The 24,085-nt window shown below is 40.9% G+C and overlaps 1 protein-coding gene across 1 annotated transcript in view; it reads right to left on the bottom strand.

The window, feature by feature from the left end:
* The window catches only part of MIER3 (MIER family member 3), a 32,471-nt gene extending 14,420 nt beyond the window's left edge, over positions 1–18,051 (bottom strand). Inside the window, exons 1-7 of the mRNA XM_058564056.1 lie at positions 18,031–18,051; positions 16,560–16,584; positions 13,336–13,481; positions 4,298–4,432; positions 2,956–3,076; positions 1,696–1,781; positions 1,423–1,495 (exon numbers count right to left, since the gene is read on the bottom strand). Of these exons, the coding sequence (XP_058420039.1) occupies positions 1,423–1,495; positions 1,696–1,781; positions 2,956–3,076; positions 4,298–4,432; positions 13,336–13,481; positions 16,560–16,584; positions 18,031–18,039 (595 nt within the window). The 5' untranslated portion in view covers positions 18,040–18,051. The remainder of the gene's footprint in view (positions 1–1,422; positions 1,496–1,695; positions 1,782–2,955; positions 3,077–4,297; positions 4,433–13,335; positions 13,482–16,559; positions 16,585–18,030) is intronic.
* Positions 18,052–24,085: the final 6,034 nt, after the last annotated feature.

The raw sequence follows: 24,085 nt of genomic DNA, 5'->3' as shown, positions 1-24,085 counted from the left end.
AAGTAAACTTTCCACAATCTCTTAAAGAGGCTGATGTATTAATAAATGAAATGTCACTAAAAAAAGGTTTATATTTATGTACACATTGCCACCGTACTCTAAATCTTCTACTTTACACAATACAAATGGCCTAAGTATTTATCCCATTGCTTCAAGTGCAATCCATTCTTCACGTGTATAATAAGTACTAAATATAGCTAATAAAAATAATTCATTGAGAGCTCACTATGTAGCAGGGACAGTGGTAAGTGCTCTATATTCACAACTGTGTAAGGCAGACATTATCATTCCCGGTGAGCGGGAAAGTTAAAAATAAAGTGTGCCTGTGAAGCAATAAGACTGACTTTTGAGGTAAGTTTCTGGAACAGTTTCTTTACTTTTTGGTCAAAACTTAAACAGCTAAAATAGTTTGGATTTATCCCTCAAAAGACAGAGAAGGTATACCTTCCCTCCTGAATGTGCAGAACTGAGACGATATCACCTCCATTATGATGTTTAATCTAATGACCGACAGCTGCTCTGCATGTACTTGGCTCCAAGGGATTGTGTGGCATTTGGGTTGGGTGTGGGGGTAGAGATTAGGGCATCTGAAGATGATCAGCTACTGTTTGCTTCCCCAGAACAACTGTCTTCCATCACTTTGAAAGCAGTTTAGGAAAATGGTGTTGCTAGGGGCTGCAAAGGCCAACGACCCCAGGGTAGCCAGTCCTCCCTTCCTTTAAATGAGGGATGACCTGACATAGAAGAAAGAACTCAGGAAGTGTTCTGTCACTGTGCTGCTTTTGCCCTCATGACTTCAGAGGGACAAATCAACTCACTGGGGAAAAGGTCAAATGCCCATGGCCAATTCTTATTAGTGACTAAGTGCAGCTAGGAATGTGTACCTGTATTTTTATTTCCCACCATCTCACCCTTCCATATTTTCAAAAGCAACTATAATTGGAATCTACCAAAAATGTGAAGAAAAACTGATTACACTTCAGCAGGGATGTACAATACAAGCAGCAGAATCCTTATACTTCCCCACCTTCTCTTTCAGGGCCAGGGCAGGAGAATTCCTTCTGGTCTTTCTCCTCAAGAGTTTTCTTTCCAAGAGGATTTTATCCCCAAAATTCTCATTATCTCAGGTGATAAGATTCTTCCCACTTTTACCAGAGTGGGATATAGGCCAAGCAGTTGCATCTTAAGAGGCTCTCCACTATTTTAACAGGTGCTCAGCACACTGGCTAAGAAGCACTGTACAGAGAGGGGGTGATTCTCTGAGTCTCATGGTTCATTTTTATATATGATTCATACGTCAGACCTAAATTTTCCGATTCCAAATCTATCTTTATACTGCCAAGGTTATAATCAGATATTTAAATAAACATATTAAGGGTAATTTGGCCTACTAAATATTATCAAAATCAAAAGCTTCCTTACCTTTCTCATTACCATCATACTCTCCAAGATAAGGGGGAATCTCTGCCTGATACTGTAAACCAATCATTATTTCCTACAGGAAAATTGAGAAATAAAAACAACTCATTATAAAAATAAACACTGAAAAAAATTTCCAACTCATTAATTAGTTACTACAAGTCAAAAGAAACTTCTTCTTGCAACAACAAAATTATCTTAAATTATTTCAGAAACGTTTTTAAAAGCTACTTTAGTCTAAATGGTCTACCAAGTTATGATGGTAACTTGACTTACCTTCCTCAAATCTTCAGGTGAGTTACCACTGTCTGTTTCAACATCTTCAACCTCTGATTCCTTATCCCCATCACATGTAGTATTTGCTTAAAATAAGAAAATCATATTTTAAAAAAGGTTGTTATTGTTTATTTGTGCAGCACCTGGAAGACTGCCTGGCACATAGTATTTTATAAAAATTTGCTGAATAAATGAGATCAGCACAAATATACTACCCCTCTGTACTAGTCTCACATTCTGACACCAGTCAAAAGACACTGAAAACACTAGGAAAGTGTATAGTATCCTTATAATTATTTGGTGTACACTCAAGTAGTTTGAGGAGGCAAAAGGAAAACCACTATGGTCACCTTAAAAAAGAATATAAGGTACTGGAGTTCTGATTATACTAACCCAGAATGAGATTCACACAAAGAGCTGCAAATTAAATCCATCAAAATTATGTTTTTGGATATGCACGTGTGTATGTGTACTTAAACTTAACTGAGCAGTCCTTCTACCATAAAAATATCTGAGAAATAAGCAAAGCTGCATATAAGAAATTATTTCAAAGATCTTTTAAATATTACTGATATATATTAAAAGATAACACCAAGATGGGGCCAGCCCCGTGGCGTAGCGGTTAAGTGTGTGCGCTCTGCTGCTGGCGGCCTGAGTTCGGATCCCAGGCGCACACTAAGGCACCGCTTGTCAAGCCATGCCGTGGCGGCATCCCAAATAAAGTCGAGGAAGGTGGGCACAGATGTTAGCCCAGGGCCAGTCTTCCTCAGCAAAAAGAGGAGGATTGGCATGGATGTTAGCTCAGGGCTGATCTTCCTCACAAAAAAAAAAAAAAAAGATAACACCAAGAACTAAAAGAAAAGAAAAGGATTAAAAAAATCACTAAAAATAAAAAAACACTTTCTGAGGAACTGATAGTTTTCAAAACCAGGAGAGTAAGGGCCTTTTAACAAAAGTCCAAAGAATGTCTATAAAATTTCAGGGTTGAACTAAGACTGGTTACCATAGCAACAGATGAGTCTTGGAAAAGAAAGCAAGTAGCCAGCCTTGCAAAACTAAGCAATGTTTTAATTTTTTAACAGTATAGTAGTTTACCTCTATCTCAATTTAAAAAAGTTATAATCTTGTTCAGATTATAATAGTATTTCTTTCAATTGAATAAAACACTTGGAATATTCCGACAAACTATTGAATGCAATAAACTGTACGCAAGCTGGAGTATCAATGCTACTATTAATCAGTAATGACTAGGTTTCTTACATCGTAAAGGCCTAGGAAAGAAATCGGAAGTTTCATGGGAAGTCACAGATGGTGTCAGGTCATCTGCAGAAGACTGAGTTTCCTCATCATCACCTGACAGTAGGTCTTTCGCTATTTCCTCCTGAAAGAACAGGAATGCAGTGCTAGAGTTAGAAATGATTACATCTCACCAATTTAAAAAAAGTCTTTTTATAACATTTTCATAAACATATTATGGTATTATGATACAATCAAGAACTAGTTGAAGCCTCCTCAGTTTTGAGAGAAGTAAATTTGAAATTCTCCTATCATTGACTTCACGTACATAAATATTTCATAACATTTAATATTTAATTATATATATTATTTAATAACTACATTAATATACACTATTAACAAACAATTTGCCTAATTTGTAGGTATGCAAGAGAGCTTATCTAAAGCTGCAGGTTAATTTTTAGCAAATTTACAACAAAAATAATCTTACTTCTAAGTGGTTAACAATTAAACTCACTTTCTGCCAAAATAAATAAATAAAACCAAAAAAAGTCTCCAAACTCCATTCTTCCAATAATTTAAAAAGTCTAAGTAATGACAGCTCTGACTAGTGACACAACTTTAAAAGAAACAGATTTGAATTAATTTTTATGTAAGCGTATAGTCACCCTTGCGCCTGATACACGGTAGGCACTCAATATTTGCTGAATGACTACGGTCATTAAGGTCTGTGGTACATTAATATCACATTTGACGGAAAAGTGGGAACAACATAACTCACAGGAAGAGGTTCCAAGGTGTGGATTCCTCTCCCTGCCTGAGATCTGAAAGGCGAGGAAAGCTTTCCAGGGATCTGTTAGCAGAGACCATGCCTGTGTGAATTTTCCTCAGCAGGGACTAGGCCTCGCCCACAACCAGCCTATGTTCATGACGTATCACCGAGGCCTTGGCTGCTTTGGCCGCTGTCACTCCCAGAGCCAAAGACAACAGAACTTCTCTCCAATCACTCCACGCCTAAGCCAGCTTGGGTTGAAGGCTTCTGGGGGATTTATTAATCAATGTATTCAAGTGTTCACAGGATCAAAAGAAGTTAGGGCAAAATCTAAGTTTATATACAATATGTCTATATAGAAAAGATGAAAAAATTATGAGAGAATACTCAAACATGTAAAATATTATGAAGCTACTACTACTTTTAAAACAGTGTGAACAAAGCCAAACAATATTTAAATCAGTCACCAAAATGATAAGAGCAATGCGGACAATAAGTTTACGTTTCAGAATTTCGAAATGCTTTAAGAAAATTCTAATTAAAACAGTCAATGGTTATAGATCTGGTATTTTTCTTTTAAATGCGTGTACTCACTTTGTCTAGTGTCATATCTGGTAGTTCATCTGCAAGTTCACTTGGGGAGCTATTTGCACTGGAATTTGCAACCGGTGGAACTGCAGGTTCATAGCCATAGAACGCCAGTAAATCTTCTAGAGGCATGTTTCCCTCCTGTTCAAGCCAGGACACAAACACAAACTCAGTAGTCGCCACAATGCTGAACTGCAGATCAACTGTGATGCCCTTAATGTTCATAAAGCACACTATCAAAACAGCAGTAGCAAATCGAAGCCACGTTTTAGTTTTTCTATTCATACTATTGCCAGAAAACAGGCTCAAACACCTATATCAACAAAAGCCTAACAATTAACATCTTCGTTTTTATTTTCCAGCACCATTTTACTTTTTAAAAAATTCCTCAAATACGTCCTTTAGTGCAGACCTTTTTTCTTCAGCTTTTACATTCGTATAAAGATTTGCCTTGAAAATATTTCCAATTAATCAATCAATAACTTCATGTAATTCTCAGCTTGTTTCCTTGTAATTAATAGCTGACCATTTGGTTTATCCTTCATGTTAATTAGAAGATACCTGATGGGAAACCTTTGCTGAACATTTACTAACACAAACAATATTTATTTATTCATGTTCAAAACACAATTACCCTTTTATATTCCTACTACTGTATCTATATTCTATACCAGTTGTTTTGGTTCTTTTCCACAACCACCTAGTGAAGTTTGTATTACTACCACCATCTTACAGATGAGAAAACCGAGGCTTAGTTCTAGGTTCAAATCCCAGGCCCCCCAGTTCTCTTACTGGCTGCGCTGCTTTGATAAAATCACATAATCTGGCTGCAGTACTGCCTGTGTTAGGAATACCTATGCCATGCCACAAAGCGGCACTCAGTCACTGTTCTTCCCTCCACTAATCCATCTGAAAGTAAGTGCTGTATCTCCTTCTTAAAAATATTTTAATTCACCTACTAAAGTGTATAGAACTATTTATAATTATTCCAATAAATAACTTCAAAACAATATATTCATGGACTAGCTAATTTGTTAATACTTTAAAGACGTTTATGTCCATTTATTAAGAGATTCATTTTTTTTTTTAATTTTTTTTTTAATTTATTTTTTCCCCCAAAGCCCCAGTAGATAGTTGTATGTCATAGTTGCACAGCCTTCTAGTTGCTGTATGTGGGACGTGGCCTCAGCATGACGGGAGGAGCGGTGCGTCCGTGCGTGCCCGGGATCGGAACCCCAGGCTGCCAGCAGCGGAGCTCGCGCACTTAACCGCTAAGCCACGGGGCGGGCCCCAGAGATTCATTTTTAAACCTTGCTTTTTGGTTTAGTTTTCCCTTTAAGAAAAAATAACCGTCATGAAGCAAACAGCACAAAAATGCGAAAGCAAAGTGTGTAAAACATACCCACAGCTGATCAAAGTGAGCTGAGAGGAGCCAGTGATGACTCCTAGAGAGCCAGCTGACTGCCCATCAGGGCCCACAGGGGACGCGGGCTCCGGGTGGGGGCGGGGGGTCTCAAGAATCTGGCCTTCATCTTTGTAGGTATGGAACTTACATTTTTCACTGTGCCTGACTGAAACAGATTCATGCTAAATGAACTTAGAATAAGGTATGACAGAATGCTAATTTGCAAATTTGCTGTAGGAGACATGCATCTTTCCAATGACCATACCAATCATGGTATGGTCACTGAAGTGACATACTCAAGAAACCTTTTCAGCCTGGGATTGAAATCAGTACAAAGCTGCTCTGGGAACATGGAGTCAGCACAAATTAAGTAGGATGGTCAAGATGGATAGAAATTCACCCATGCTATGGGGAAACCTCATAAGTTATTCTTCTCCCAAACCAAGAACCCCTCGAAGGTGCCCAGAACCAGATTTAGAGTCTATGCATTCCCTTTGGCTCATACTGGTTATAATATAAGAGGAGACTGGGTTGCAGCCTTTGCCAATCACCTGTCAGTAGTATTTCTCCAAAACCTCACAGTTTCAGATTCCCTCCATGAGCTGGGGAGATGGCAATTTTCATTCATCATACACTAACAGTCCACCTTTCCATCAATACAGCATTTACTGGGTTCTAGGTATTGTGCAGAGGGCTACTGACTATGGATATAGAATTGAAATTTACAGAAAAATCCCTGCTCTCAAGGAGTTCAGTCTTAGTGAAAGAAACTGATAAGTTAACAATTATAATACAATGTGATGGCTGCAATAATCCATTCTGGAATTGGTGCTATAAATTGATGGGTACAGAGTAGGAAATAATGGTCCAGGGTAGGGAGGTACCACACAGAGGGCAAAGACTGAGCTAAGTCTTGAAAGAGGAAGAGGAGTCTGACAGATGAGGGCTGTGTACTAGGCACTCGTGGTCCATCATCAGAAACACCACCTGAGCAGTGACTGTGTGCCAGAAGGCCACCGTGCCAGGTGCTGGTATGAATCACAGGTCTTGTCCTTCTACAACTTATAGTCTAAGGGAGATACTGACAATAAACAAATATAGAACTGACAATAAACAAATATAGAACTGCCAATTATGACAAGTGCAAAGGAAATAAATAGGGTCCTGAAATACAGAATAATGTAGGGAGCCTACTTTCATGGAGTCACAGGGGAAGACAGTGAGTGACCTTCAGCTGAGGCCCAAAGTCTGAGAAGTGACCAATCCTGTGAAGAGCATTCCAGGCAAAGGAAATGACACACTCAAGGCCTGAAGGTGTTTCCCACTACGCCAACGGCCAGAGCATGGAGAGGAGATTGAAGAGTGGCTCAAGAGGAGACTGGAAAGAGATGGAGGCACATCAGCGAAGGCCTCACGGGAAAGGAACTTGGACTTTATTTCCAAGGCAATGGGAAGCCACTGGAGAATTATAAAAAGGGAGTGACATGACTTTATTTCTTCTTAAATGATGGGCAGCTGCATGAAGGAAAGTTTGGGGAGGTGAAGAGATAAGAGAGAAGCTGGGAGACCACTTAGGAGCCTCATGCTGGGTTAACGTACTGATATGGACATGGAGAGAAGTGAATAGGTGAGATAAGTTCTGAGGTGAAATCAAATGGGTTACCGGATATAGGAGTGGAAAGGAGAGGGAACGACAACTTCTATTTAAGCAACTGCCTAGATAGGGGCAACTTTTACTGAGATAGAAAGACTAAAGAAATGAAAGGTTTTTGAAGGAAAAAATCAAGGTTTCTGCAGAGGACACAAGTTAAGTTTGAGAGGACTATGAAACATTCAAGTAGAAAAGTCAAGTTGGCCAGGAGCCTAGAGCTCAGAGGATCAGGCTGGGCTAAAGATATAAATCTGGCATTCATTAGCATCTAGATGATATTTAAAGCCACAGGAGTTGATGAGCTCACTCAGGGAGACAGTAGAGAGAAAAGAGAAGGGGACGTATGCTTTATTAGAATAACTTCAGATATATTACCCTATAGGATATGTCTGGAAAATTTTAAACATGATTTGCCTTTTGGAAATAACATTCTAGGGGGAGTAGAAGAATGAGAGCATGAACCAAGGAAGGGAATTATCTGAGCGAAATTAAGAAAAAAAATCTGTTTCTTGACTTATTTGTCAGAGTGAAGGAAAGAGACACAGGAGTTTAAAAGGACTGCCCGTTTCCGGCCTGAGAAGGCTAAATAGCTATAGCACCATTATGAGACAGAAACACAAGACAAATAAACTTGCGGGTGGAGGGTGGGATGGTAAATGATGAGGTAAGGTGAAAGGTAAAGCAACGGACTTGAATGAGATCATCCATAAAAAGCATAGTGAGAAGACAAAAGCTAGAACCCAGGGGAATACCATCAATTAAAAAGCGGGCACAAGGCCGGCCCCGTGGCTTAGTGGTTAAGTGCGTGCGCTCTGCTGCTGGCGGCCCGGGTTCGGATCCCGGGCGCGCACCGACACACCGCTTCTCCGGCCACGCTGAGGCCGCGTCCCACATACAGCAACTAGAAGAATGTGCAGCTATGACATACAACTATCTACTAGGGCTTTGGGGGGAAAAAATAAATAAATAAAATCTTTAAAAAAAATAAATAAATAAATAAATAAAATAAAAAGTGGGCACAGAAAGAAAAGCCCATAAATACAACAGAGGGAGACACCAGAAAGTAGAAGTGGAACTAGGAGAAAGCAGAATTAAGTAAGCTGAGGAAGAAGCAAGTGTGGAGAAACCAGGGATGGTCACTTGGGTCAAATATCAAAGAGAGATCAAGCGAGATACAAGACAGATAGGAATTCTTTGTATCTGTCAATTAGGATTTATTGATGAGCTTATAGCCTATGGGGAGAAGCAAAGCTGAGGACTGAATGGAAAGAAACAAAGTACATACACTATAAAAGAAGAAATGACTAAAGGTACCACAGAGTCAAAAGAGAATTTTTTCCACATGTGGGAAATGTATGAGGAGGATTCTATGCTGACATAAAAAATAAGCAGAAGAATAAACTAAGGGCAGGAGGGATGGAATCTAGGGGTTAGCCTGGGAAGTGGCAGTTACTTTTGGGACAGGAGGGAAAGAAAGAAGAACGAGTATAAAGTTAAGTTTGTATGTGTGGGGCAAATAGGAGGTTCTGGGTCGTCATTCATGAAAACCCTACTTTCCCTATAAAAACACAAGCACGATCATCTGTTGAGGGAGAAAGTAACCATCTTAGCGGAAACCTCATTAAAACATTCAACGGATGACACTGTATAGTCCACTAAAGGGGGCTGGTGCTAAAACACAGAAATTAACTATACTAAACTAAAGCAAAACTGGAAAAGGTGAATCCAGTCTCTGAAGCACTTCACAAGTGAGCTTTCTACTGGAGCCTATTAATAAAGCACTTAGTCCTCTGAAGTATAAAAAATTCTTTTCAAAATTAAATTAGTAAATCTCAAAGTCTCTGAGGATCTATGGTGGCTAGATCAGCTTAGAAGTTTGACCTAGCACCTTATTCCAGGTATGAGGATTTTTCTCTTCTGCCTTTTTCTCAGGTATTTCGTTAAAACTACTTAAATCTTAAGAGACATATTTGAGTCTAGTCATACTTATAAAGGTACTATTTTATAAGTTGAAGGGTTTATATCAGGAAGAGTACAAGATTTAGAGGCAGAGGACTCAGTAACTGCTAACTATTACTGTGGGCAAATCAGCTAACCCCTCTCAGGACCATTTCCTCATCTGTAAATAGAAAGATACCGTAATTTCCTTGACTCTATGATGCATATTCTCATGTTATAAGAAATGAGGATGCATCCCATTAGCAATGGACAGATTTCTCATAGTAGTGTTCCTCCCTGCCACCATCTATGCTATTTCTAAACCCATGGTACGTCTTACAGTCAACAAGGCCTCTGAGCCAAGGAAATAATGCTAACACTCATCTGACACACCTGACGGTACTGCTGGATGGGTCATACGAGACTGAGGTGCAGATCAATTTTAATATAACACCAGTCTGATACCTTAAAATACAGTTTGCAAAACAGTGCACATATAACTTTTTGAAATGCTTTAAAAAAAAAAAAAAAAAAAAGGAAAGACTTATACCAAAATCTAAGCGGTAAAAAGGTGATTTCTACTTTCTCATTTCACAATGAATATTAGGGGGAAGGGAAAACTATATATTAATAAAAATAGAAACGCAAAGAACTTTTTTTAAAGTTACAGCTCTAAATCTAGGACTACTAAATTAAAACCTGTCAGGCAATAGAAACATGAATAAATTAAAATATAGAAAGACACAACATAAACCTTATTTTAATGTTTAATCCCAAAAACCTAGTCACATAATTCTCTATACTTTCCAAAGCACTACTATAAGAAAGCTGATTTTGTATCTCTCTTATTTTCCATAACACATAGTGGACTAAGATTTGTAGGCGCCAAAATACAGGCCATATTTAAAGTTTACAAACTATCACGTTTATTTACGATGAGTATAAAAACTTACTGTAATTTTTTTAAATGAACATTAACATCAAACCCCTAAGACTATTAACATGTACCAATACCTAAATTACTGTTCCAATAAGATTAAGAGAATACACTATTTTAAATTGTATAGAAATAATTTTAAATTTCTTCTAAAAATTAAATGATCTTTACTCTTTATATTTGTGTCTCTGTTTCTGTTATTCATTTTCATATTTCATTAAACATCAATAAAGAAGAGAGACCACATCTACACAGTTACACTTTACTACAGATAAGAATCGCAGTTCAGAGGAAGCGGGCAGTCACTGACTCTTAGAAGCAGCTCCTCTTGCCCCTTGATCCATGAGAGGATTAGCCTTCTGAACGGAGACAGAGCTCTTAGGTCTTCACTAGAATTTGTTTAAAGATCATCTGTACTTTTTTGCCCCAATTTCCAAGAATGTGATAAAATGCCAAGAAGCAAACTAAGTACAGAGAAGCTAAAATACTTAAAGGCCTATTATTTTTCTGAATCTACAAATTCAGTGATAGATAACATTGCAAAGTGAGGATCTAATTACCAGCACTGACTAAACAAAATGAAAATTATAGAATAGGGACTAGGTATTTCTGTGAATAGCTAAGTGAGTAATTCTTTGCTGTTGATTATTTCTCTGTATCTTCCCCAATTTCCTTTTAAAACTCACTAAACACAGGTTAAAGCAGCTATTACTATCATCTCCAGAAGAATAAAACCTTCCTATCTGAAAAATAAAGTTTTACCAGCCCATGAAAATCTCTACCAGATTACCTAAACTCAAGTAGTAACTGAGTTAACACATTAAATGAAATTTTTAATTCTTACTATTTTACTGACAAAACAGCTCTTTGCTAAATGCAGCCCAGCACATTTATATCATTTTTTTATGTCATGTTGTAACTAGACTGCTGTCTCCCTATCTTTAACAACAAACACGTAATCAAGGAAGGTGCATTATGAGACCACCTGGGACTTTTGCCCCATGCCTACAGCAGTGTCCTGACTTAAAAAACTACAGAAGAGAGTGTCTATTCTAAGAAGCCTTTCATGAACTTCCACACCAGGCTAACCATCTTTCACTAAATACACACCCCTTCTCCCATAGCTCTCACTGCTTCCCATTTTCATAGTTCTTAGCACATATATTAAAAATCTTTTTTTTTTTCCTATTTGTCACCCCAAATTAGACTGTAAGCTCCTAGAGTTCAAGGACATTGTCAAATTGCTCACTTCTGCAATCTCAGGTCCTACCACAGTCCTTGGCTTAGTGATAACATTAGCTGGATTCCAGTTCCCAGTTAGTCCAGGCCACTCGCTCACAAGAGGTAGGAACGAACTGCCTGAATAAAGCCAAGGCAGAGCTCAAGACTCCTGGGCATCTTTTCTCATCAACAGGCAACATTTTATCATCACCCCTGAAAGGAGTGATAGGCAAGACTTTTCTTCTTGAGCATTTTCTATTTTATCTCTACATTCCCAAATCTGTTTGACTTTTATAGGAGATACTTTTTTTAAAAGAAAACGATTAAACCTAACTGCAAGTGTGTTGGATTAATTTGTCAAATGAATGAATGTGTTTAGAAAATTTCAGGTCTCTGGGAGCAAGCCTGGGGTCTAGACCCTGAAGACTCTGCCTTGTGTTTCCCTACGTATTAACATGAAGGAAGAAATACCATAATGATAGCCCACTCCTGCCTCCCAAACATGGCAGAAGAGATTATGTAATAATGTGCTTGGTCTTCTTCAAGAAAAAGAGGTATGGGGCCGGCCAGGTGGAGTAGCGTTAAGTTCACATACTCCACTTTGGTGGCCCAAGGCTCGTGGGTTTGGATCCTGGGCGTGGACCTACACACCACTCATCAAGCCATGCTGTGGCGGCGTCCCATATTCAAAGTAGAGGAAGAGTGGCACAAATGTTAGCTCAGGAACAATCCTCCTCAAGCAAAAAGAGGAAGATTGGCAACAGATGTTAGCTCAGGGCCAATCTTCCTCACCAAGAAAAAAAAAAGGAGGTATGAAAACTTACAGGATTGTCATTATTCAGTATTATTCATGAAACCTTTTGCTATTCTGGGCTGATTAGAAATTTGCAAATAAAGTTAATTTATAGATAAGTATAATCCTACATTTTTTCAAGGTGACCCCTATGGAGGCCTCTCTCTGTAGTCCTGGTATACACAAGTGTTTAAAATCCAGGGGCCGGCCCCGTGGCTTAGTGGTTGGGTGCGCGCGTTCCGCTACTGGCGGATCCCGGGTGTGCACGGATGTACTGCTTGTCCGGCCATGCTGAGGCGGTGTCCCACATACAGCAACTAGAAGGATGTGGAACTATGACATACAACTATCTACTGGGGCTTTGGTGAGAAAAAGGGAAAAAAAGGAGGAGGTTTGGCAATAGATGTTAGCTCAGGGCCAGTCTTCCTCAGCAAAAAGAGGAGGATTGGCATGGATGTTAGCGCAGGGCTGATCTCCCTCACAAAAAAATTAAAAAATAAACAAAATCCAGTTAATGTGAATTTGTATTGATTTTGGGTTTAAAAAGTTATATACTACATTCACTCCTGCCAACTTTTTAAAAGATACTGAGGGGTAGGGAATGGTATATTACTAATTTACATTTAAAAATGTAAATGTAATTTTCTTACAGTATTCTACCAGATTATAAGTTATTTGAAGGAAGAGACTTCTCTCTGTATCTACTGCAGTGCTAAACTCAAGTTTGACCCTCAGTAGAATAGTGTAGTATAATGCAAAGATCGCTGGGCTAGGATTCAGAACTAAGTTTAGGGCCTACAGTTCTCTATATCTCAATATTCTCATCCGTAAAATGACCACATGTACCTACTTCACTGTGCTGGTATAAAATTAAAAATTGGCTTAACAGATATAAAATAATTTTGAAATATTAAATGAAAATGTACTTATTAGGCTATCCTTCAAAATAATGAGAAAATCAGTGATATTCTGTAAAAGTCAGGTCAAAAACAAACATGCTGATCCCTATTTTTATTTCAGGTAGATTGTAAATTTACAATATGATTTCAAAATCTTTACTCTTAAGTTTGTATTAAAATACTAAAGCAAAATCCTTTACCTTTTCTAAGTCTTCAATTTCAGAACTGAAGTTTTTACCCTCATCCATCATTTCCTCTTCTTCAAGAGTTCTTTCATCATCATAGTCATGGACCAACATCTCAGCAGTGGGGTCGAAATCATGATCCTCAGAAGACAAAGACCCAACTGGAATGAAACAAACGGAATCATTCTACACGTTCACAAGGCTATTTACAAAGAAAATAATCGGTGTCCTACTGTGAGCTCCTTTTAATGTTTCTACATAAGCTTTATTAACTGCATTTACTATATACTTTACAAGTTATAAAGTAAGCCCATACAGTTCTGAAAAGATATCTAAATCAGCAAAAGAACACAGCAGAGTAATTTACAAACACTTTTATAAAAGGTCCAGTCCATGAGAACACAACTCATAACAGTAGTAAAGCGATTTAAATGGAGTGTTCCTAACAAAATGTTCTAATAGAAAAGTCAAACTTTCTTATCAGTTTTATTAGTTTAATACATTTGTCTAAAAGCAATAGAAAAATGTCTGAAGGATTATGAATGGAAGATTTCACAAGAATCTGTTAAATACTAAGAGTAAACACTCTGGGCGAAGAGAATATAAATTTACCCAAATTCTAAACCTCAAATAAAGGTGCAAAACACAATAGAAATTTGGTTTATAAAACAAATATAAGTTTCTGTGAAGTAGCTATACAGCAATTCAGTCTTTAAAAGCACTATATCACTTTTCATGTCTATAACAGTATTTCAAGCTCCCCAGCACTAATCAAACAGACATTCACCTGTAAGAGCATGCTTTTCTTTGGATTACTAATAAAGTTCTTAAGATTATGTGAAGGGAATATAGAAAATCATATCTAAAAGTTCGGGAAGATGTATCACATTGCAAGTTGTTTGGGTCAATTCATACTTGTTTATAAAATTGTAATGCTTTCTTAATGGCAAATATGAAGTCAACAGGATACTCAGCCAACCAAGTGGAGAAATGAATAAAATCCATAATCCCAAGAGAATGAAATCAAATTTATGAAAAACAGGATTTTCTCCATTTGTTTTACTCTAGTATCTAATTCAATTAGACAGTGACTCTCAGGGCAGGGAAGGAAAGAACTATCAGAATCTTGGGATCGAGGAAGGGAGAAGTAGAAGGAAGCATATTCAACATAAAAAGTTTGATCTGGTTTTAATCAGGCTATTTAATATTTTAAAATTTCAAACATTTAAGGACAGTGTGAGACCATTACCAAAACATCAAAGTAGACCAAAGATTTTTCACTTCGGAAAAAAGCCACAGATGTAATTCAATATTTTTGATTCTGAGTTCAGAGAACTCTAATCCTTAGTCCTAAAAATAATACAATTTCTATGGGACTTAATGCTTTAGGAGTTCTACATTATGATGTTATTTTTTTAATGTTGAAAGATATTATCTGCTCATTTTAAAACCTGTTGAAGTATAGGCAGTTAGCTTAATTTTAAAGAGAAAGACAAATGTTTATTAAATAGCTCAAAAGCAGAATATCAACCAATACAAGTGTTCTTTTTTTGAGGAATTCCTGAAAACCTCTGTGGTATGCCAGTGTCAGGGACGAAATAAATGGTAACTTTTCCACCTCTCTGAGGGCAGAGCTCTCTCCTCTTTTGTAATCCACACATCACTCCGCACAGCAGGCTTCCCCCTTACAGTGGACTGTATTCAATAAGGGCGAGAAATGAAAGGTCGGAGGGTCTACTCTTGGCTTTCTCCCTGCCTTTCTGGGACCTGAGGCAAGTCATTTAAACTTTCTGGGCCTGGGTCCACTTTTTCATTTGTAAAATACATAGGGTTGGCTTAAATGACCTCAAGAGTCTCTTCTAGCTCTAAAATTCTCTTTAAAATTGGCTAATTGATTAAAAACAGGTTATAAGTTTGTTTAAACACCAAAACCACACTGCGTTTTTGCTTTTTATTTACATTGCAACTTCTTAAAAGCAGACAGTGATGCAAAACGGAAAAATTCCATTATCATCCAGATGTTTGGCATCATGTACATAGTCTTCCCCTGAAATCAGTTATAACAAAGAAAATGTCTCAAAATTAGAGAAACTTTTTAAAACAATTTTTAAATGTAAAGATGCAGACAGCTGTTCTTAAAATAGCCACAAATTTCTTCTACTTGGTGTTGATTAATTATTTTATAATACCTTAAACAATAATCAAGCAAGACCTTAAAAGTCGACTAAATACACAAAGTAATATGCAAGGAAATGGACTGTTCCCTCTAAAGCAACAGGTTATAAAGGAAGACTTGGGAGCTCATCCAGGCTCTGCTATTAACTGGTGATTCTTAGTAGAGTTATTTAAAAGTCTCCTCAAGTGTAAAATAAGGGAGTTGGACTAGTTCAGAGGTACTTTTCCTGGGGACTATGAGATGGAAAAGAGGCAGCCAAGAGGGGGCTGGAAAGAGGATGAGAAATCGAAACAAAGCTGTCCTTACATTTTAGCACATGAGGAAAGGTCCTTGCCATGGATGGGATTCAGGGGTTCTACAAACCCCAAAACGTATGCAATTATGCATATGTGCAGAGTTCTGGAGAGAGAGTCTCTTGCTTTCATCAGATCCCGACAGGGGTTTCTGACCCCAAAAAGGATAAGAAACAGTGTACTAGACAATCTAAAGTTGTCTCACCTCAAAAATTCTACATTACCACTTTTCTGTGCCAATCGGAAATTCTGTGTTTCTTTTAAGGCAGCTTTACCTCTCAATTTTCAATTTTAACACAATCTATAGACATTTCCCAATTATGAAAATTTTATAAGACCAAATAAGGGAAGATGGGGAGTCATGGTTAATAATCAATATAAGCAACCCCAAAGTTCTGACGAATTAAAGAGTCGATTTCTTGGAGAAACTAAAATTAAAATCTAAACTAAACTACTCAAGTTAGTGATTAAACTGTTCCAGGCTTGGAGAAAAAACAAGATATGTGAGAATTAAAGATATATTACTTAAAAAGAACATGTCTATTGGCAGCTTTGTAACAAGGTATTTTTTCAACATGCAAGCAAAAAAGAGAATAGTATAACTGTTCCTTCCTCGAACAATTAAATTACCAAAATGTACATTGAAACTCTTGAAAACAAATGATGAAAAACTAGCAGGACAAATTTTTGTGGGAAGACCTTTAGCAATAGATCTTTGAGCCCCCATTACCCTTTGGGACCCACTGAAGAGGTAAGAAAATAGGACAAACCTGGGCTCGAACTTCCAAAAGAAGCCTAGGAGAGAGAAGAAAACGTGCGGTTAGATCGCGCTGCCGGGGGAAGAGACAGCGCCGGCAACAGGGCGCAGAGGAGGCGGAGCCCAGCGCTCCTCTGCAGCTGCCAAAAGTGCAAGACGTAGCTTCGCTCCAATCGCTCCCGGCCCCTTTCGGGCCCCTCTTGGCTGCCTCGCCTTCCTCCCCGAGTCCCCAGTGTACAAACTCGCAGACCCGGGACGAAGCCCGGAGTCTAACAGGCAACTCCACGCCGCCCCTTGGAGCTCAGCAAGTTACAAAGCAGAGAAGCAAAACCCAGAGCAGTCAGCTCGCAGCATCGGTACCCCATCCCCGGCATCTCGGGAGTCCCCCAAATCCCACCAGGCTCTCCACGGCCCCAAACAACACTTCGCAAGGCAACAACCTTTCCTGGAAGGGACAGACTCGCCCTCCGAGCACCTAGTCCATCCCTTGGGGCCCGGGAGCCCCAACTCCTGGGCTGTCCTCTACCCCCGAGCGTAGGCCGGCTCGCAGTCGGACATTCGCCCCCAACCAAAGCGCAAGCCCCCCATCCTCTCTCCTGAGTCCGGAGACGCGGCCCCTCAGTCTCAGAGATGCTGGTTCTCTCCAGGGTGTTCAGTCCCTCCTCGGGCCCGCCAGTGAGACCCTCGCCAAAGCGAGTTCCAGCCGAGGGGCTCCTGCTGCGCCACCCCCTCCCCCCAACTCACTAGTCCCGAGGGACACGGCCAGGGCAGCTTCACTCCCCCTGCCTCCCTCCTCCAGCCCAGAGGAAAGTGGGGCTACCGAGAGCCCCTGGAAAGAGCGTCGAGGATCTTGGTCCGCCCCCTTCACCCCCAGGGGCTCCGGCTCCTCCCGGGCTGCGGGGCGGGGAGTCCCGCTCGCCTCCCGCGAAGCCCGGCGGCCGCGCATCCCGCTCGCCTGCGCGCCCCGAGCAAAGTGGAGCGGGAGGCTCCTTCGCGCCGCAGCCCGGCCCCGGTGGGCCGGGGGCACCGAGCACTCCTCCCGCAGGGCAGTGGCGCAGCCCGCTCTCCGTTCTGCAATCCGGCCGCGGAGGGGGGGCTCGGCCGGTTTCCACCCACCCCGGCCCCGGGGGGCGGCGCGGAGGCTCCGGCGGCCCGCGTCAGCTGCCCGGGGGCACGGTACGGCACCGTCCCCGGGCCGGGGCTCGCTGCCGCCGGCCGCCGCCTCCCGTCCCGCCCCGCCGCCCGGCCGCGTCGGGGCCGGAGCCGCCGCGGCCTAGTCCCGGAGGGAGACCGCTCCCGCGCCCGCTCCCGCCCCCCGGCCGGCCCCGCCGCGGCCCCTCGCCGCCCCGCGGCCCCCGCGCCGCCGCGCCGTCCCCCGTGGGGCGGCGGGAAGGGCCCCGGATCCCCCAGGCCGGCCGGGGAAGGCGGGGGGCCGCCGGGCGCCCGCTCCTGCCCGGCCGCTCCTGCCCGGTTCCCCTGCTCACCTCCGCCATATTGGTACCTTTAGGGCGAACGAGCAGCGCCGAGCCCAGTCCCCGGATGGGGCGCCTGAGCCAATCGCAGCCGCCGCCGCCGCCGCGGTCCGCCCGGCACCCGCCCGGCGGCGGAGGCGGCTCGGCCCCTTATAGGGCAGGGCGGCCCGCGACGCCCCCGGCCCCTCGCACGCCCACCCCGCCCGGCGCCCCTCGCCGCGCCCCGCGCCCCGCGCCCGCTGCCGGCCGCCCAGCCCGCACCCGCGCGCACCGCCCTTCCCCGCTCGGCTGGAGTGAAGTTCCTGCCGAATCGGAGGCGAGCGGGGGACGGATGGAAGCACGGGCGCGGGGCAGACCCCCGTCCGGCCAGTCGAGGCCCGAGAATCGGCCGGGGTGGCTGAGGACCGACCGACAGACACTCTGGTCCGGTAGGGCGTGGGGGAAGCGGGCAGGAGACTTGGAGGGACAACTCGACAGACTTCGCTAAGAAAGAAGAGAGGAGGTGATCGATGGAGTAGACTGATGGACGAGAGGAAGCCCCGGGAAATGGGAGAAGTGGCTAATGGATGGCAGCGTCAGTCCGGGATGAGAGGACAGCGACCAGGCACTTTGCGGTTTCCCCGAAGAGTCTTGCAGGAATGGGGGATGCAGACCACCGTACACTGGCTCGTGGACGGTGGAAGTGGTCATTTGCCAAACAGGCTCTGGAAGACAGTGACAGTACGGAAGAAAAGACAAAAGATCAATAGGGCAAAGAATCGATGATGAATAGACTTGAGCAATTCGAAGATGCTCATAAAATATAAACTGTGCAGGTACGAAAAAAAATTAGAATAGTCCTAAGGGTCGTTAATCACCAAATAGTCTGGGGGATAACCCAGAGGTACACACCTGATAGACCTGTGGAAGGGTGGGAATAGTATATCAAAGGCCCTGAACTGAGTCTCAAAAACTCTGCCTCCCACCTCCCTCCCAAAAGGCCAAAAATTTAGTTAGGGTCAAAAAGGAAGCTAGTTCTATGGGCAAGTGATTGGGTGGAGGAAGGAGGACAAGGCTTAACAGGTATACCGGCTCCTACGCATGCGTTATGGCCATTTACTCTTCACTGGGAGAGGTAAGTCTAACTCGTAGCAGGTCCGTGTCCACACTGAACAACTTTGAGCACGGTACCCAAAAATATTCACTAACAACTCCTTTGTAGCCCACAGAGTTAAATCCTGCAAGAAGTTCTGTACACCTGAAACGAATACAATATTGTGTGTCAACTATACTTCAATTAAAAAAAAAAATCCTGCGAGTTCAAGTCCCATGCGGAGTTGCCTTGGCACACGATTAATTGAGGCAGGAGGCCAGAAATAACAATATGTATGGAAAAGAAATTCCAAAAATATGGAAAAGAGAAGTCTGCTGTAAGGTCCATGGATAACTGAGATCCAAACACAATCAGAAGAGTATGGCAGGACCCCACAGAGACTTGGGGAGGAGAGGGATTTCAGACACCAGGGCTCTTCTCCCAACTGTTGCTCAAACATGTAATATTAAATAATAGAGGGGCCAGCCCACGTGGGCCAGTGGTTAAGTTCAGCATGCTCTGCTTCCCTGGTGGAGTTGGGATCCTGGGTGCGGACCTACAGCACTCTGTTAGCACCCATGCTGTGCTGGCTGCCCATGTACTAAAAAATAGAGGAAGATTGGTACGGATGTTAGCTCAGGGCATCTCTTCCTCAGCAAAAAAAAAAAAGATGAGTTGAGGTTTTTGCTGTGATCTCACAAGTTGAGGCACTTTTTAGAAGCTAAAACTTTCCATGCTCTTAGTCCAACTGTGAAAGGTCTGGATTTTAACCTGGGGTTGCCTTCAATTCTCCCCTACAAGAATGCATCCTATGGATCCTGGGTTATGGATAGGAGGGGAGGAGGTTACTTGCAACATTTTTGCCAAGGCATCTCAAAATTAAATTTACCGATAAAAGTTATTTATTTGTGGAAATTTTAGGAGAAAAATCATTTCAACCATTTCAAAACATCATAAAGACGTGGAAAATTACACTTTCCCTGCTGTGAAAGATATCTTTCGACCTTTTGTCCAGTCAAATAACTCAAAAACAGCTGAACTTTGAAACTTGGCACACACTGTATGTACTGTCCTCAATGAGGCATTTAGAGATTTCAAAGTAAAAAATGACTTAATTAAGTGCAAGTGATTAACTTTAGAAATGTGGCAGTGAGCACGCCCTGTGGACAGAGCCATTAAACAGTGCTTCGAGCTTGACCACAGTCTGAGCCACCACAGACCAGCCCCGGACATGAAGAAAGTGTCTCTAACAGCCTACCTCGAACTTAACACTAAGGAAAAATGTTTCCTTCCTAGCAAAACATGGCTAATCCAAACTATAAATGTAGCCTTAGGTTCCATTCTGCCGTATGTGAGAAATATATAGACTCATGCACTTGCATAAACTTATTAGAGTTTCTGCAGATTCTTTTTTTATTAAACTGTAAAGATTTTGTATAGGCATTTGTAATTTTGACTGCATATATTCTCTCCATCATAGTACATAGTTTATGTAGTCTGTGTCCAGGGTATTAAATAAGGATTCATAGAGAGAGAGTGAAGCTAAATAAATTCGCAGTTTAAGGTAGCTGAGCTACTTTCCCCCCTCCTAATCACTAGAAAAATAGTTTACTACCCAGTCTTACATAACACATTCCTTTTATGATAAAGTGTGTAAAGTCTACTGTATGTACATGGATCTTTCACTCTTTTTGATGACAAGACTTCCAGGCGTTGGTACAGATAAAACGTCCCCTTGTTCCAGGGAGTTGAAATAAAAAATGACTTTTTCCTATTGTTAGCATTATCCTGTCACTATGGTGGCATTATATAGAAAGTAAATCTGATGCTGGATGCTGGGCACTATGGGATCACCATACAAGTCTTTGTCCCTCAAAAGCTGACAGTATAACTGACTAATTCTTATATGTGGTCGATGGGAACAAGAGCAAGGAAAACTCAAAACTGAAACCATGGTAACTCCCTAAGGAGAACCAAAATGTAATAGATCCTCCAGCCATCTTTAGAAATGAAATAAATCAAGAGAACTTTGTAAATGCATGATTTGAGATGGCTTACAATAAATACGTACAATAAAATAAGAAAATGTAAATATAAAAAATGAGGACCATTGAAACTCATTAGACTAGGAAGTTAACACCTGAGAAAAAGTTAGAACAAGAATATGCAGGTAATGAGGTGTAACACACAATAAGAGAGTTAAACCGTAAATTTGGCTTAGAGCTTTCTGGACCCAAAGCAAAAGGAAAAAAAAAGTAAATACAATCAGTTGCTTGATGCTCATTGTCTTTGAGGAAAATACAAATTCTTCGATGGAGACAAAGATTTTCAGGACACTTTAAAAGAAATATCTTGCCTGAGCTACGTTATAGCAACATGGAAATGTGGAGGGAAATATCGTCCACCAGATCCTCAAACACACTAGCAGGTTTTACAACACTGTTTCTTTTAGTGACCATCCATGCAAGCTGAGGGCACCATGTGAACATACGACCTACTGAGAGCAGTTTTAATAGGGCCACAGTAATGCAATACAAATATTGAGCTTTCTACAGATTCATCTAACCCAAGAGAAAATAATAGACTATCCAAAGTTAATGTCTCAATCTCAAGGGCCTCTGGCAGTCAGTCAGGCACAATGAATGAGTGAAGCAAGCCAGTGTGAAGACAAGTGGGGGCAGTAGCGATCCGGTAGACGGAAATCCTGCCTCAGTGGGGCAGACACTAACTTAGACTCAGCAGACCGGCTCTTGCCTTGTGAAATCGTAGGCCAGACGTTCTGATCTCCCAAGGACATCTGGAAAGCTGGATTTTTATGTGAAAACTCCGGGTTTTTGAAATTTATCAACTAATTAAAAATTAGTTGATAAAAATTAGTTAAGTGTGTGTGAGGAAGATTAGCCCTGAGCTAACATCCATTGTCAATCCTCCACTTTTTGCTGAGGAAGATTGGCCCTGGGCTAACATCCATGCCCATCTTCCTCTACTTTATATGGGACGCCACCACAGCATGGCTTGACAAGTGGTGCGTCAGTCCGCGCCTGGGATCCGAACCCGTGAACCGCAGGCCGCGGAAGAATAGCGTGTAAACTTAACCGCTGTGCCACCAGCTGGCCCCTAATTAAAAGTTTTTTGAATCCAGTGTGGGCCAAATAAATCACATTAAGTAAATCATGTTAGCCATGAGCTTCCAGTTTGCAGACTCTAACCTAGATCATCCTCTTAATATTACCCCTCAACACGGCTGTGGATAAGACTGTAATGCCAACAATTCAGCTCTCCATCGGAAAAAGCTACGTGCATTTTTCTAAATATATCCACTTCTCCTGTGTAATACTCAAATATTTTTTGTTGAAATGAATGACTACTCTCTGAGAAAGGTAATTCATTGTAATAAGCTTTACCTAAACAAAGATTGTTAACAGAAGGGAGATGGTCTTCATCGTAACTAAAAAAAAAAGAGCATTCACAGAGATAAAAAGAGTGAATCCTCAGTATATTACAATCGAGAAGGGAACCTTGTCCATGGACTTGAGAATCTATCCAGCCCATGAGTAAAGGCTGTCATTATAAGATGGATGCATCAGTCTAACATACCTTTGTAAGGTGACCCAGCTCAGTGATCTTCCAACTCAGTGGCTTTAAATTTAAGGGATATTCTCACAAGAATTTTGAATAACTGTACCCCTTTCCACATATTCAAGTTGACATCTAATTTTTTCATTATACGTTTAAATGGTTGCAAAGGATATACTTTCCAACATATTGTAATGGTAGTCATTTCAAAATAAAGTCTTTATATAACACTTTAAAATGTATGCAATGGAATCTAAATACCATAGCAATTTGATATGTCCATCATACATAAAAAAACAAAACAAACATGAAAATGTTTCTTATTTAACAGTAGGAAATTACATGATTTCTTTTTCTTCTTGAACTCATATTCCCATTCTATTTTCTCCAAAGAATTTTATCCAAGTGTAATATGCTTTCCGCCTGGAAGTCTTTTGTTGATACCCTATTATCTTTCTCTGCAACAATAACATCTCTATAAATTGACACTCAAAATTAATAATTTTTCGGGAGCCAGCCTGGTGGCCCAAGCGGTTAAGTGTGCGCGCTCCGCTGCGGTGGCCCGGTGTTTGCTGGTTCGGACCCAGGCGTGCACCGCCGCACTGCTTGGCAAGCTGTGCTTGTGGCGGCGTCTCATATAAAGTGGAGGAAGATGGGCATGGATGTTAGCCCAGGGCCAGTCTTCCTCAGCAAAAAAAGAGGAGGATTGGCGGATCAGCACAGGGCTGATCTCCTCACACACACACACAAAAATTAATAATTTTTCTCTAGATTAGTTTATTGGTACAATTATTGTTAATTCACAATTGATCAAAATAATATACATGTATTACAAATTTTGATTAAAACTTATTAAACAAAAATCAAAATTGCGTTAGAAATCAATCTCTTAAAAAGATGAATGGAACCTTAAAAAATTAGTTCATGTACCAGTGGATGAATATTACTTAACGCTAGAATGAGAATGTTTAACGTCAATTCTATTCTTATTCTTTATTTGTATAGAAGTAAGCTCCAAGAAACCATATTCATACAATAAGTAGATGGGAATGGAAGGGTTTTTTTAATTAAACCATCACTCAATTCTTTGAGCTCCTTAGTAATATATCATGTTGTGATCTTCCATCAAACATTATTTTTAATGATCTTATACTGATATTTTGATTGCCTTCAATTTTGTGAAAGCAAAGAATTGATAGCTACCTGACTTGCAAAAGGATTTGTTACCCAGCCATTACAGTCCTTCACTATAATTCACTTCAGTTTTGATGAAGAATACCAAAAAGGACTTTGCTAAGACTTATCAAATTACTATTAATTGTACCAGTTTTTTTAATTTTTTGTTTAGAAGCACCTATTTAACCTAACACACTCATAGAAGGGAGAGAAAATACTTTTAATACTTTCTTGCCAACACAG

Source organism: Diceros bicornis, chromosome 20, assembly GCF_020826845.1.
Source record: "Diceros bicornis minor isolate mBicDic1 chromosome 20, mDicBic1.mat.cur, whole genome shotgun sequence".
In the NCBI taxonomy this organism is placed as follows: Eukaryota; Metazoa; Chordata; class Mammalia; order Perissodactyla; family Rhinocerotidae; genus Diceros; species Diceros bicornis.
The sequence above is the reverse complement of the archived record's forward strand: the minus strand, read 5'-3'. Positions and strand labels throughout refer to the sequence as shown.